General features: G+C 46.9%; 2 protein-coding genes across 3 annotated transcripts; both read left to right on the top strand.

Annotated features, from left to right (window-relative positions):
• Positions 1-246: 246 nt before the first annotated feature.
• smyd4 (SET and MYND domain containing 4) lies at positions 247-4,067 on the top strand. Of its 2 annotated transcripts, XM_057054435.1 has the most exons (10): positions 247-471; positions 546-690; positions 817-906; positions 1,161-2,130; positions 2,272-2,526; positions 2,643-2,803; positions 2,886-3,033; positions 3,123-3,239; positions 3,395-3,518; positions 3,644-4,067. In XM_057054435.1, exons 1-10 carry the CDS (start codon positions 338-340, stop codon positions 3,765-3,767), a joined length of 2,268 nt encoding a protein of 755 aa, XP_056910415.1. In that variant the 5' UTR covers positions 247-337; the 3' UTR covers positions 3,768-4,067. The 2 variants fall into 2 exon arrangements, 1 of the variants encoding a protein (XP_056910415.1); XR_008953648.1 differs by lacking the exon at positions 3,644-4,067 and having other exon boundaries at positions 2,886-2,960.
• A 7,663-nt stretch (positions 4,068-11,730) lies between these two features.
• On the top strand, positions 11,731-14,275 carry waif2 (Wnt-activated inhibitory factor 2). Its single transcript, XM_057054479.1, has one exon. The coding sequence runs from the start codon at positions 11,959-11,961 to the stop codon at positions 13,009-13,011; it is 1,053 nt and encodes a 350-aa protein (XP_056910459.1). The 5' UTR covers positions 11,731-11,958; the 3' UTR covers positions 13,012-14,275.
• The last annotated feature ends 779 nt before the right edge of the window (positions 14,276-15,054 follow it).

Genomic DNA, 15,054 nt, shown 5'->3' with positions numbered 1-15,054 from the left:
AAAAACGGAAATGGTCGTGGTAACTTTCAAAATAAAGTAGTACTATGGTCAAGTTTACATTTGTTATACGTTTTATAGATTAAAATAACACAAAATATTCCATTGTATTTGATTTTCTTATTTTCTTATTTGTTTTCTGAACAATGGATGAGGCGAAACCATCTTAATTAAATTTTCATTAAGATTTTTTATACTGTATTGTGAAGGTTATAACGCTATTGTCGGAAATAATATTGTGATGTACGAAAACTTTTAGTGCGCTGAGAAATTTGCGTGAAGCGCGGCTCCACGCTAAAAACAACCTCAAAACAGATTCGATGCGATTTTGTTTCTCCAGATGGATCTTCCGTGCCTGCGGTGGCAAGAACATGTTGCACAGAAATGGATTGGACTGGAGACTGAACAAAGGGAGCAGTTCATTTCCTTTGAGGAAATAGATGATGTTTTCAATTATGCCCGAGCACTAATAACGTGAGTGGCTAAAGGAAAGTTTACGCTGACCATGCAGGTGGTGTGTTTTAATGTTCTTTGCGTGTGTTTTATAGCCCAGATGATCTGGATGTTTTGCAGTCACTCTCTGCAGATCACTCTGTACAGAAGGATGCTGATCAAGCAGCAAAATGCAGAGAAAGAGGGAACTGCAGCTTCAAGAGTCGAGACTATACCGCAGCAGTTCTGCACTACTCACAGGTGACATTATATCGGATGTAATGTCTCCATCGAAAAACAGATACATGTATTTCAGATTATTGTAACTGCCGTTCCAAACCGGAAGGTACTCCTCAGCTGCATCTTCCTACTGTTTTGCCATTGCAGGGTGTGTGTTCTGCCCCTCCAGGTTCTGAGCAGCTCTCTCTGTGTTATGCCAACCGCTCGGCTGCACTCTTCTACCTGCAGCAGTACCAGGTAAAATGGCATCACTGTCATTATAGATGAGATGCAATCTGTTAAATTTCCCTCAAATCCTCATTCACTAAAGGAATTAAACTAATTTAATATTTACTAATACTGCTACAACAAAAATCAGTGTTATTTTCTCCTTCATCTATCTGGACTAACACACCTGGGATTACTGTTGTATCTGCGGTCACGATTTAACATATTGAACCTAAAATGTTGGTACAAGTTAAAAGGTAAAATGGCTTTCAAAATCTCCTCAGGAATCCATTGGTGACATGGACAAGGCTCTCAACCACGGTTATCCCTCTCATCTTTTACACAAATTAGAACAGCGTCGCACACAGTGCATCAAACATCTAACCTTAGGTGAAAATGCAAAAAAGGTGGACATTAATCCTGCTTTAAAGAAAGGTTCAAAACCTGTTAGTGACGGAAATGTCACATTCGGAACTTTTGGCATTTGTTCTCAAGCTGCTGTTGGCTTCAATCCTGAGAAAGGACGACACCTAGTGGCTACAGAAAAAGTTGCAGCTGGAGATGTAATTCTCCGTGACAGGCCTTATAGTTGTGTGCTCATACCAGGGAGGAAGGAGGTGCAAGGGAAAGAAATAAAGCACAGCAACGATGGGGACGTTCTGTTTGGAATGGAGCACAAGCTCTGTCACAGATGCTTGGCTGAAACACTCTGTCCCTTGCCTTGTGATGGGTGTAGTTACAGCCGTTATTGCTCAGCTTCATGCCAGCAAGAAGCCTGGGAAGAGCATCACCGCTGGGAATGTCCTCTGGGAGCTGAGCTGATGGTTATGGGTGTGTTGTCACAGCTTGCTTTAAGGGTAGCACTCAAAGCAGGGAAGAAAGACATCCAAAGAGGGAGGGTGCATGCAAACTCAAAATCTAGCAATCCCTCCTTTCAAACTTCACACGACGGTGGTTCTTACCTGAGTGTGTTCCACCTGTTGCACCACCTGAATCTGCACAGCCCAAGGCTGCGTTTCCTGTGTGCCTTCACGGTTGCAATGTTGTACCTAAAGCTCAGCATAGCTGTGCCTTCACTTGCATCCCGGGACCCCAGCGAACACTTAGGAGGTCAGTTAAACAGCCAATTACCAGAGGAGAAGAAAGGGGTATCAGATGGGGACCAGGAGTCGTGGATTCTTGGAAGTGCAGCTCTCAGACACCTCCTGCAGCTGAGGTGTAATGCTCAGGCAGTCGTCACGCTGCAAGAGTCAGGTGACTACTACCTTTCTGTCTGTTAATAAAATAAAGGAGGCATTAGTAATTCTTTGCATTGGACTAGAAAGATATAATTTATTTGTAGCTGGGCTTGGGCATTGGAATTAAATAAATGTATATATTTTATGAATTTTACAGGAAGTGAGAAATCTCCAGTACAGGCCAACCAGGAGATCCGCGTCGCCACTGCGATATTCCCAACTCTTAGTCTTCTCAATCATTCCTGCTGTCCGAACACCAGCCTGTTGTTCAGCACCGGCACCAGTGGCGCTCCTCTTGCTTCAGAGCCATCCCCAGAGGGTGTATCTGCAGAAAGATCCTCCCGTGGCGTCACAGTAACTGTCAGAGCCGCCAAAGTTATCACTGCTGGGCAAGAGATCCTGCATTGTTATGGTAAAAAAAACAAAAGTTCAATCCATAGATGGGTTTGAGGGATGTTTTAGGTGAAAAGATGATTCAAACATAAACCAGAATAAACTGCAGTGTTGTTCTGTCACTGTGGCCCTCAGGTCCCCACAGCAGGAGGATGAGCACCTCAGACCGCCAGCGGCTCCTGCAGGAGCAGTACTACTTCCTCTGTCAGTGCCGAGCCTGCAGTCTGCCGACGGAGCCGCTGGGCCAAGACCAGCCTTCGGGTCTTCAGTGTGGAAAATGCAAAGGCCAATTTGAAGTAGGTGATCGTTGTCATTAAATGAATTGCATATTCCTTTTCTGTGGGCCTTTCATTAACGAGTTTTCGTGTGATTTTCCAGAAAAGCCGTGAGGATGCTGGGATCAGGTACATGTGTGTGCGGGCGGCTTGCGGTCACAGCGTGTCGTCTTCAGAAGTGAGTCGCCGGCTGCAGGGGATTAAAGATGACCTGGAGAAGGCCGTGAACCTCATGGAGAGCGAGAGGCCTGGTGACTGTGATCACATAAGCATGGATGTGTCCCCATGAGACCGCCCTGTTGATGGGCCGCGTTAAATCTCCCTCTCTGTCCTCCCTCAGATGAGGCTCTCAGGCTGCTGAGACGGACACAGTGTCAGTCAGGAGCGATCCTCGCAGAGACGCACCCGCTGCAGGGCGAGCTGGCAGATGCTACGGCCAGAGCGTACGCTACGATGGGTGAGCACGCGGCTAATACATAGAGAAGGTCTGGTCATCCAAATCATGCATGTTTGTTTACAAAGCTGACTTTAACTTCTACTTAAAAGAGAGGTTTAGAACAATCACCATGATCTGCAGCCCTGCTTAAACTTTTCCCTCTAATGTTCATGCAGGCGACTGGAAAAATGCATCCTCTCACCTGGAGCGAAGCGCTCTAGCCACCGCATCCCAGTATGGAGAGGACAGCATTGAACTGGGTCATCAACTCTTCAAATTAGCTCAGCTACACTTTAACGGGTATGACAGCCATACAGAGTGCAGAAAAATGCTGTTTGAAATGATGAATGCACTAATTAGGGTCTCCTGAAGTGACTTAAACTGTCATCGTTTAAATAAATAACAGCTCTTCTCTCCTCTCCTAGTGGAGCCAGAGGACCGGCCCTCTCCGTCATCTCCAAGGTCAGGCGCCTCCTCTGCCTTCACTTAGGTCCTCAGTGTCAGGAGCTACAGGAGCTACAAGCTATGGAGGATTGTCTACGAGGGTAGCCTGAGCCAAAATCTTCAAGTCAATCCCGAGATCTAGTTTTTCCTGCCTCTTTTTTTAATGAAACAGCTGTTGAAGGCGTGTGTATATAACCTGGACGTGTTTTTGTCGGATTTCTTGTGGCCACGCGCACCTCTGCTGCCGTGTTTCCACAGCTGACTGTGGCTGCCTGACCTCTTGGTGTCAGAATGTATCCATCAATAATTTCAATTTCATGCTCCACTGGAGGTCTCGCGACATGAAGCGACTTATCAACTGTGTACTCTCAGACTGCATAAATAAAGAGGAAGTGTGTTTATTAATTAGAGCTGATTCTTATTGAGGGGCTCGCCCTACAAACAGCTGATCAATATAAACAAAGTGCAACTACAGGTACAGTAGGCAAAGTTAGTCTTCTGACCTTTAGGGGGCACTAGTTATCCACTTGACAAATTCAATTTCATGCCTCAGTGCCTGGAAAGCAAGAAACGGCTCTGACTCTTGAACCCCACTGCACGTCCTTTAAGACCTCTCTACCCTCCATTTACTGTACAACAGCTTTGCGAGCATCTTAAAGCACCACTTTCACGACTATTTCCCTGAACTTATAAACCATTTCAAACCCCCCTGGGAGCATCGTTTCTGCTGCGTCCTATAAACAGAAAACAGGGGCTTCGAAAGCTGCGCGTTGGGTGTGGAAGCATAGGGCTTCATTGGATTCGGGGAACGCTCCTGCTGAGCGAAAAACAATCAAATCTCGATCGCAGCTGGATCTTCTGAGGCATCTGCCAGCTGCCGCTTAGACGTCAGGATCTGGAGGAAGGCCAACACAACAGAAGCGCACTTCAAGTCAAGGTCAAGCTAAAAAGGAAAGCAGGCAGCTGGTGGTGAGACCCACAGAGGAGTCATGAAACGGTGAATTCAAAAGCCTCTGCTGGCTTCTTTGACAGCGTGAAGTTTTTGAAAATCAAAGCATATCAAAGGGATCAAAGACATCTTGAAATTGCTCTGAGGTGATGGCAGCAAGTTATACTCATTTTATCTGATGATAGAACATTTCTAAAGTGACCAACACAACCATCCATACTGAGGGCTCAAGAAACAACATTAAAATATTTAAAATCAGCCTCCATTTGCATCCCAGCACACTTTCTGCTCACTTCACTGGCTAAATGTTCGCTCTTTTTTCAAATTCAGCTTTTTAGAGTGTAACAAAACCTGATTATGATAAATAGAGGCAGTGTGCAGGACTGAGCTTGCTGCGTGGTGTCGGATCTCAGCTTCTTTTGCTCTGATGCCATTCAAAAGCATTTCCAGTGGTTGATCCTCCCAGATAATTTGCTTTACGAACTGTAATGCAATCAAAAGGAGTGCGACCGCAAACACACTGCAGCTCCTGTGAGGACACTAATGCACTGTTGTGTTCTGACTCACTGTGTCTTCTGGGATTGGTTGTTTTAACCATTTCTACACACTGATGGAGCAAAACTAAAGACTGACCCTAAATATTATAGAACAGAAGTCCCTGCCTCACTCTAGGAGGGGGCCACTTTCTTTTTGGAATTTGAGTCTGCCTCTGAACACAAACCATCAGCATCATTGCATCTAAATAACAGCATTTGTCATGAGCAGCGCGGTGGTGCGCATCTCCTTCAGGAACATTAGCTTTTTGAGGTGTGTATTCCTGCCTGGGACTGTTGGGAAAAGCCACACAACCTTCAGGTAATGGATGGATGGATGGATGGATGGAGGGATGGATGGATGGATGGATGGATGGAATTCCCCACACAATTGAAGCTCAATGTTGATTTAAAAAATAAAACAGGAAATTAGGATCAATGGGAGCCAATTAAACCATTCCTACTGCTTTTTCCTGTCATTCTTTTGGTCGTCACACCAGCCCACTCCCTCTGTTAATGAAAGAAAAAGTTGGGCCCCTCAAGTTCTGCCTTTAAGTGGATCCGTTTCTTCAGTCAGCCGCCCCGCTGCTCCGTTTTTCACCTCCTCTCGCCACGTCAAAGGACAGATGATACTCGATGCAGACGATGGAAATGTGGGCAGAGCTCATGTAAAAATAAAGCCCATCGCTCTGTTACACAGGCACGGCTATTAGACTGTTGTGGAAAAGGATGAAAATAAATACAGGCACAGAGAAAATCTCAGAACGTCTCTGACAGCAAGTTCATTGAACTCTCAGGCTGAAGATTCAACATCCAAATTATGGTTAAAAGAGTGTGAAACTTCCACTGGGTTGATTAAAATGGCTGCCAATTAGTTTCAATGCCTTCTTAATTTAGGCTGCAGGAAGGGGGTAGCTAAATTTGGCAGAGGTGGGAGAGAAATGTGCATGCTGATGGTCAGGGCAGGGGTCAGTGCCTGCAGCCCATGAGCAATGGCTCTCCTGATACTGCTCACCTCGCTGGAACGGCCACTCTAATGTGACTCTACATTATAGCAGAAACTTCCATTTCCAGCCTTTTCTCCAGACTTATTGTATCTTGTTGATCCCCTGATGACTTTTTGCTCAGGTCACATCATGGCTGCAGACTCTGGCCACCTTGTGTTGATTGATTTGGAGCTATTTTTGTATCATTTTAAATAATATCTCCATCGTTATAACCTTTGAGGAACTGCTGTCAATAAGGAAGCTGAATATTGCTGACTTTATTTATCCTTCTCTGAGGAATGATTACCCAGGGGACACACTTCTGGCCCGGAAAAGCAAATAAAGAATGTTTTGGAGGAACATGCCCTTGGCGAGGTGGGTGGGGGTGGGGCTAATTTTCTGATCTGATATTTTCAGTGAATGCTGATGACACAAAATCTTCACTTTCTCTTTTTTAATATCTGTCATATCACTGCCTGCTTCTCAGTAAGAAATGTTAGTCAGCATTGGATTCCCCCCCCCCCCCCAACCTTCGGACTCTCTTCCTGAGCCATGGGGCTAAAAGCTAAGAATAGGTTCCTCGTCTCCTCCAAAAAAAAGAAAAGACCTCTTTGTAATAAGCTCCGCCATGATAAATGCAAGAAAATCTCCCACTTGTTCATCTATCCATGCCAACTTTTCCGTTTTTTTCCTGCAAATGTCCTCCTTAATGGCTGGAGTATTTTCAGCACAGTGGCAAAATTTTTGGATGGATGATGAAGATGTTTCCCTCATCTGTGTAATGAGCTCATTTATAGTCCCCCCCCACCTCCCGACATTTTTTTTTTACCTCTCCAGAGTTTTTGGAAAGGATTTCCAGTCGGAGTGCAGAGGCCTGTCAGGATGTGATATCGCTGGGAATCTAAACACATTTAAACACATCAGGCACTACAGTCTGATGTGAAATCATCTGCTCACCCTAACGAGCAGCCATGCTAACGTAGGAAATGCTCATCCATGCCGGGTAAATAAAGATAGCATCAATAAATAAATAGGAATAATTTAGTCCATACTTCCCAAACATGTACTTAAACACACTTGAAGGATCATTCTGCTAAAACTGGTTAACATCTTCGACCACTCTACGGAAGCGGTTCCTCCCAGTTGTCACGTTATCATCCCACAACTCGCGCCAGCTTAGAAAAACATAAATTATTGAGGAAATGAGAGACAAGAGCGCCAGGCTCCTCCATCCTCTGGGCTGACTGCAGAGCAGAATAGCAGCAGTTTGCTCTGGAAAGTTCACCCTGACTGGGTGGAAATGATGAACACTTGAGCTGATGGATGGAGGGTGCAAGCGCCATGAGTTCCCGGCGTCGCCAATCATAAATATCACCTCTTATTTTGCCACTTCGGGACATCCTGACAGCACTGTGGATTATTCTGAGGAGTTTTAGAAAGTTTATGACTTTACCTTTACTTTGTCCTTGAATGCTATCCATCTCTGAGCCGGTGTTTAGTGATTAGCTAACCGGTTGCAGCACGACCTCGCCTGATTATCTGATGACCTCTCTGGACTCCTGAATCTCATTCTGAAAATTAGATTTAATTCGAAAAAGAGCAAACACATAAAGCAGTACTGAGAAAATTATTTGATTAAGGGGAATAATAACCCTGCAGTTAATATGAAACTCAATCGCCCAACTGCAGGAACCCTCTAGCCCCCCACCGGCAGGACTAATGCACTTGGTTCACTTTCCAAGGTGTCACTGATACACTTCGCCCTTCGGCATGAGTGTCTTAACCGCCACGGGGGCCTCAGTGTCAGTCAATGACAGCCAGGAGGACGCGCGGTGGCCACCTGAACATCAGATATCAAGTGTTTTTGTAACTCAATCCAAAGCCAGACAATGCAAGCCAAGTATCCATATCATTTACTGATTGCTCATCAGAAACTCCGAGTTCATAATCTAATCCACATGACTCATGTAACATAAACTGTGTGTGGTCGCGGGGCTCACAGGGGTTAAAAAGTGGGCAAAAGGTCACAGATATCTGTTAACATGTCTCAGATCACTCCTGAATAGATTAATTTGTCCATTTTAGTAACAAATACTTTATCTTGGGGTCGATCATTAAATTGCAGCTGAACACAACTCGTTTGGCTAAAAAGGCAGCATTGCAGCTTCCTGTCCAACCACCTTTAAGAGACCCTAATTAGTCCAGGCCTCCTGGTGGGGTCTCTTGTGGTTAAATGGTCTGAGAAAAGCAACACAGAGGATCTGTGTGCTCTTCCCAGGGCCACCACAGGCCTTTTTACTCAGTCACGCTGCATCCCCTCTGCTAATGTAAAGAAGAGAGGAATTTACGCCTCACTGGGACTGTAAAGGTTGACATCCTTCATCTCGAACCTTGAAACACTACATTAACTTTTTATTAAATGCAGAATATCACGTAGACGAGAAGAACAGATTCAGTTGTCAATACCAAGACGAGGAAACAATGTCGTCTTTTTTAAAATGCCTTATTTTTTGTCTCCATGATCAAGCCTTCCACTGGGGCCACACACAGTGATCATCACCCACAGCTAACTCCTCTGACTGAGTGACTTGGCTTTGTTGGGCCGCCCGTGTCCGTCTGGCTCCGGCTCACTCCATTACAAATCTAAATGACTAATTAATGGCCCCACAGACAAGTGACACCAGCTCCTCAAGATCCATTTACACCCTCATCATCACCACGAGGCTCGCAGCGGAGGCCGTCTTCGCTCCCGCCTCGCCTCCGTCCCCTCTTCTCCTCACTCACGGCTTTATCTTTTATTCATCCAGCGGTGGAGTACTGTTTAAGGAGCAGGTCTGCAGATAGACGCGCAGGCAGATTGAGAGGCCCCACAAATGAATGATTGGGCTGCCAGCGAGGTGGAGGGATTGGGGGTGGAGGGGGGAGTGTGGACCTCTTGGCTCTTTTCCGCTGTAGATTGTCCAAAGGGCGGAGATAAATGAACGCTTATCTCTGCCTGCGCGTGACTCCGAAGAGTTTGCTGCTCAGATTTACGGCGTCGGGCAGGCGTGCGCGTCCTCCGGCAACACACTGTTGACGGTTCTGAACAGACAAATGCACACAAACATCAGCGTGGCAGCGATAGATGGCAGGAGAGTTTAGATGGAGCCCCACTGTGAGCCCCCAACCTTCCTTGAGACGGGAAACAAACTTCTTCTTTCACCAAAGTTATTCCCTGAGATGAGAATTCTTCCCACAGAGTCCAATTGGTAATCCATCATAGCTAAACAGAAACTCAGAAAATATACAGAAGACGTTGTTTTAGAAAGGAGGAGAAAAAGAACAATCCATTATTTTGGGGACTAGATGAGGAGGTTTCTGCGAGTCCTTGGAGGATGGAAGGACACCACTAAGTCAGGCATTCTATAAAAATGTAAAACAGCCTCCAATTTTTCCTCTTTGATCCTAGTTATTCTCTGCTGGTAGCATCGTGGTGGACCGTGCGTGTGCAATCGTGTCCTTGGGTCATATCGGCGAGTGCATCCAGCATCTGACATTCATGCAACAGCTGGAGGGAGGATGGAAAGACCAGTCAGGCCGGACGTTAAAGCAAGGTTAATAAATGATGCATGCGAGCACGGAGGACGAAATTTCTGTTTACAAGGGTATTAATCATCATTTCTGTAAATACCAGTTAAGCTAATTGCAATTTTAGCATCTGCGACTGCACTATTAAAAATATGCTGTAGGGCAGGAGGAAGTGTGCCAAGGCTGCTGGCGACTGGACGCTTTCCCCAAAGTTTCCGCGCGGCTAAGTCAGGAGAGGGGAACGGGCAGCCACGGGAAAATCAATTACCGGGTGCAGTGTCAATTTGAAGGCCTCCAAGAGGGCGTGATAACAATGTCCCGGCAACGGCCCGTGAACGGGAGCCACTCCTAAATCAGCACTCTGCTCCAGCAGATAGAGAGGACATCTGTGGAGCCGGGCAGACGGGTCCTGAGAGGAGGGAGGGACGAGGACAGGAGGAGGGGAGATCTTCCTGTGTGTTCAGAGAAAGAAATACTATCCCATATGCTTTAATAATATGGCCTCTGGTGCTTATCAGGAGCGGCAGCAGAGGGACCATTGTCTGTCTCTTCCTGGATGGTTTCTCTTTCCCTCCATCTCTCGGTATCTGTTTACAATCGGCGCCAAAGCCGTTTGTCTTCGCCCGTTCTGGATTTAGTGTATTTGGGCGTGACAGTACAATCAGCTCCGCTACCGCGTCCCCTATAAATTCTAACAAACACCATAAGCGTAAATGTCATCTACAGCTCCAATAGTCCCCCAAAATGAATCATTTGACATTTGGTGGTTAGAAAATACGACCGGCCTCCTCAGAGGAAGCCTCACCTGTCCTTCAGGAGCTAACGCTTAACTTTTTAGACATGAACGGATGTTGTATCGACTTTCCTCCCCCTCCAAAAAAATGATTCGGAGAAACCGGTGGCAGTTTACGTGTGACACAGAATCGATTTCAGCAGGTCCTGTTTGTGTTTGTACTCCCATGTTTGACTTTGCCGGTGGGAGGTTGGGGTCTGATGGAGGCCACGGCTCTGGGGCTTTAAAGCATCTCCTAATCTGTTTGTTCTGGTCTTAGTTGTACTCAGCTGCTCAAACAGGAAGAGGCTGCGGCATGCGGGCGGCTCCTGACATGGCGCCGTTTGATTCCTCAGACGTCAATATGAGCCCAAGAAAAAGAAGATGAGCCACCACCAGATTACTGATGTGAGACATGAAACAGACGCCGTTGCTCTGTTGCTCTTTGTCTCCACCAATTAAATAAACTCTGATCTGTTCTCTGTTAATCTGCTGCTTTGTCATCCTTACAGTTATTTTTATGCTAGTGTCCATGGCACCACGTGCGTCTTAATCGGGATTTCCAGTCAAGGCCTCACAACTCCACCTCTATTCATGCTCCACTGAGAGGACCTTTTTTTCGTGACTCATCTTTTGAAAACACAGACGCTCCATCATCTCTTCTTCTTTCCTTTCATCTCCATCATCAGAAGGCTGCATCCAGGGGTTACGACAGCTGGAAAACAGCCTTGTGCCGCTGTCCGAGGTGCTGAACCATCAGCCGTCGGTCCCCCTCAGAAACCATCCCGCCTCATCAGAATGCAAATCTCTGGATCAGAGTCAGTTCATCAGGCGAAAAGATGACCTTCTTACATTTAACCCCCCCCCCCCCCACACACACACACACACACACAAACTCATTCTTTTACGCACTTACATGTAGCTGATTTGCAACAAACTGCGGGTCAGTAATTTGTGGTCCTGATGGAAAGTGTGCTTGTGGACACGGGAGGATAAATGGTCCGGGAGGTCATGTGACTGCACGGTCATGATGATGAACGAGCTCGTGCCTACTTCCCGGTCACCATTAATACAGTTAATGGTGGTTTAAGCACTTACACCAGTGTGGTGGACTCTTGTAATCAAAAGTTTTCCTATGAATCAGATGAATGGGATGGGGTGGAGGGGTGGAGTATACTCGCCTCCCCTCTCTCTCCCTCTTCACCCCCTCCCTCGCTCCCCCCCTCTCTCTCTCTGTGACAGTTGTCAAAAATACCACCAAGGGAGCTCAGCTCGCTCCAGCTTTTGCAGCTTCCCTCGCAGTCTGCCGGTAAAATAACTCTTTTTGTCGGGACACGTAGACGCGCATCATGACCGTGGAAAGTGCGCGTTTCTTGTTCAAAGTAACCGGGCAGATCCGACTGTAAATGCCTGAGAGGATTGCTGTCAGCCACCTTCTTTGCCAGACGCATAGGCGCAGATTTGTCTTGAGACCAACTCGGGGGAGAAGATGAGGCTGTTCCGCCTTTCCAAGAGTCTTTTCCCCTCCTGGATTCCGCGGTGTTTGTGCTGTGTGGCGCTGCTGTGGTCGCTCCTTCCTCCTGTCAGGACGGATGACGCTTGCCCGTCATCCTGCATCTGTGCCAGAGACTCGGGGACGGTTACCTGCCAGGATGGGGAGGACACCGAGGCGCCAGGTGACATACCGGAGTGGACGTCCACCCTGACAGTCACGGGGAGAAACATTTCAACTTTGCAGCGCGGTGCGTTCGTGGACAACGGCACGAAGTTAGACATGGCAACCCTGTCGCTGTCCGACAATGGAATGCAGGTCATTGAACCCTACGCATTCCTGGGACTCCCCGGATTGCGCGTACTGGATCTGAGCCACAATCAGCTGAGCTCTATCTCAGCCACGGCGTTTCACGGGTTACCCGAGCTGCGCTCTCTTTACCTGAATGACACCGTTTCGCCCGCGGCTGTGACGCAGCTCTCTATTGCGCTCAACACCCAAAGTTTGCGCAACCTCCGCAGACTAGAGTTGGCGGGAAACCGGTTAAAATCTGTGCTTCTGATGAGATTTGACATCTACAACCTGCACACGCTGGTCTTGGTGAACAACTCTATACAGAGCATCGGGTGGGAAAACGTCACCAACTTGTACCAGCAGAGAAACCTCCAGGTCTACCTGTCCTTTAACCCGTTCAGGTGCACCTGTGACCTGGAGGTGTTTTATTACTGGTTGAAGAACTCCTCCCAGTGTCCAGACGTGGGGCAGCTCCTGTGCAGCGACCCAGAGACCAAGAAAGGTCTTCCACTGGAGATGCTCCGGCCGGCCGATGTGGACTGCATGAACGAGAACCTGGAAACGGTTTCGTACGTGTTCCTCGGGATTGTGTTGGCACTGATCGGCGTGGTCTTCCTCATGGTGCTCTACCTCAACCGGGGGGGCATCAAGCGATGGCTGAATAACATCAGGGAGGCATGCAGAGACCACATGGAGGTCTACCATTACCGTTACGAGCAGGACTCGGATCCCAGGCTGGCCAACGTGGCTGTTTAACCTGCCCAAGCAAACGGAGACAGTGACCTGGTGATGGGGTCCCGATCCAAATCACCAGTTTTAAAGCCCAGATTGATCACTTCCAACAGCTGGTCAATAAACTGCAAGTATCCCCACATGTGGAAGCAGAGCCAAAGACATAAGAGGACTATAGGAGACTTCAGCTGCACATATAGTGTCGTATATAGACGTATATCCTAGAGGCAAGAAGGCATCATGTCATCTTACAGTCTGCAGCAGCTTGTCAGATTAACGTAGTATTATTCATCCTAATAGAGGCCCGCATACAGTAAAAGGGCTGAAAACTGCAGCCTTTGCAAAGCAGTAGTTCATCCAGGAAACCCTGCAGGGAGGGAAAGAGACTTAGGCTGGCAGAAGGAAGCCACGCTCGAGTAAACATCCCTCTCGTCAACCACATGGTTCACACCATCGACCTCCTCCTAAGGAGCAGCTACTGATCTCCAAGAGCGACGCATGTGCTCAAAGGCAATGCTTCCTTCCTCCCAGTGCGGCTGCATCCGAAGCCGACCCGAAGCTAAAGGTCATAATGAAGAAAGTGGCGCGTTAGCAGTGTTCTTTTTGTCAGTACGCTTCACCATCACTGTCAGGACTCCATCTATCACCGTGCCATAGACGAGCGCACGACTCCTCGGTGGGGTTTTGTAAATAAAATAAGCATGTGAGGGTTTAAAGGCGTAGAAAGAAATGTGCATTGTGCAGGGAACCGCTGAGGAAATTTGAGAATTTAGTGGTTTCTTAACAATTCTTAATGGAGAATAACGTAGAACGTATGAGTGGCAGAACCTATATTAACAAGGTAGTTCACGAGTTTGTCGATGGGTTTATTATTTAGTCGCTTTTTTTGTAAAGATTTGTTTCCATTGTTATTAGGTTGTGAGCCTGTTGGGAGCCCGATGAGGTGAATGTGGCCAAAGTGATCAAGTGAGTGTCAGCAGTGATTAAAAACAATGGTATAAAGTGAAATTTCCAAAAGAAAAACTGGTAAAGTTCTGTCCTTCCATAAATGTGAAATAGAGCTTCCAACCACATTTATTTCAGCATGTAAAAGAATAAAGCTTTGGCATTAAAAAACACATAATTTGTGTGTTTTCATAATCAGACCCAAAATGTGAATTACAATTCAATAATACAGCAGAATCGGAATTTTCACACATCAACTCCAGCACCACGAGTGACAGAGAGACCAAAGATCTCCTCACTTTTCTTTGTTCTTCAAAGGCAAAGCATATATTGATATAAATAAACAGTATAAGAACATGGACTGAATTTATTCTTAGTTTAGCATCAGATATTTGATCATTTCAACACGCACTCAGCAAAATGTGTCCTATTTTAATGTGTCAGTGTCATTTATCATTTCAATAGGACTGAATGTGTTCTTCCATTCACATTTACCCAGTGGGCAGATTTTTAAACGATGAAAAGGCCGCTGATGGCGAGCAGATGGAAGCAGGTGTTTGGAAATGTGCCGACTCCACAGCTCTGTCCTCGATGGGGCGGCGAGGGTCCGATGCTGGGCAGGATAATGCAGGACCCTCTGAGGGGACCCGAAGAGCCAGGATGCAGCGAGGATGCAGCGCGTCCCGCGGCGACGTGTTCCTCCTGCTGTGAAATTTCATCCAACCAGGCAGACGGGCGGTGTGGCCCCATCCTCCCCTCCACACATCGCAGCTCCGAACTGTCACCCTCTCCTCGCCACCACGTGTGAAAGCACGACTTGTTGCACTTATTAGCACTTCTTGGCGGGGCTCGCTTGCCGATCTTGCCTCCCGAGGGAGCCTAACCGCAAGGTTCCGCCTTCGGATGCTGCACACATCCACAACAACCAGACCTCCATCATTGGAGATGGGACCATAGAGCCAAAGCGAGAGGTTTTCATCATTGTTATTATTGTATTGATGTGTTGTAGATGCGGAATTTTCACTGAGCTAAAAATAGCGAGTCTCCTGGGAGATGATAAAAGCTGACATTCAGCCAGTGGTGAAGCTAAAATAGGAATTTCTTTATTTTCAGCAGAGGAAG

This window comes from Takifugu flavidus, chromosome 14, assembly GCF_003711565.1.
Source record: "Takifugu flavidus isolate HTHZ2018 chromosome 14, ASM371156v2, whole genome shotgun sequence".
NCBI lineage: Eukaryota > Metazoa > Chordata > Actinopteri > Tetraodontiformes > Tetraodontidae > Takifugu > Takifugu flavidus.
This window is presented reverse-complemented; position numbering and strand designations above follow the sequence as displayed.

What these genes read in the sequence shown, in the direction of transcription:
- smyd4 (XM_057054435.1), top strand. Translation starts at nt 338, where the DNA reads ATGGATCTTCCGTGCCTGCGGTGGCAAGAACATGTTGCACAGAAATGG. An exon ending in TATGCCCGAGCACTAATAAC is followed by an intron (nt 472 to 545) that starts GTGAGTGGCTAA and finishes TGTGTTTTATAG; the next exon opens with CCCAGATGATCTGGATGTTT. An exon ending in CGTCACGCTGCAAGAGTCAG is followed by an intron (nt 2,131 to 2,271) that starts GTGACTACTACC and finishes TGAATTTTACAG; the next exon opens with GAAGTGAGAAATCTCCAGTA.
- waif2 (XM_057054479.1), top strand. Translation starts at nt 11,959, where the DNA reads ATGAGGCTGTTCCGCCTTTCCAAGAGTCTTTTCCCCTCCTGGATTCCG.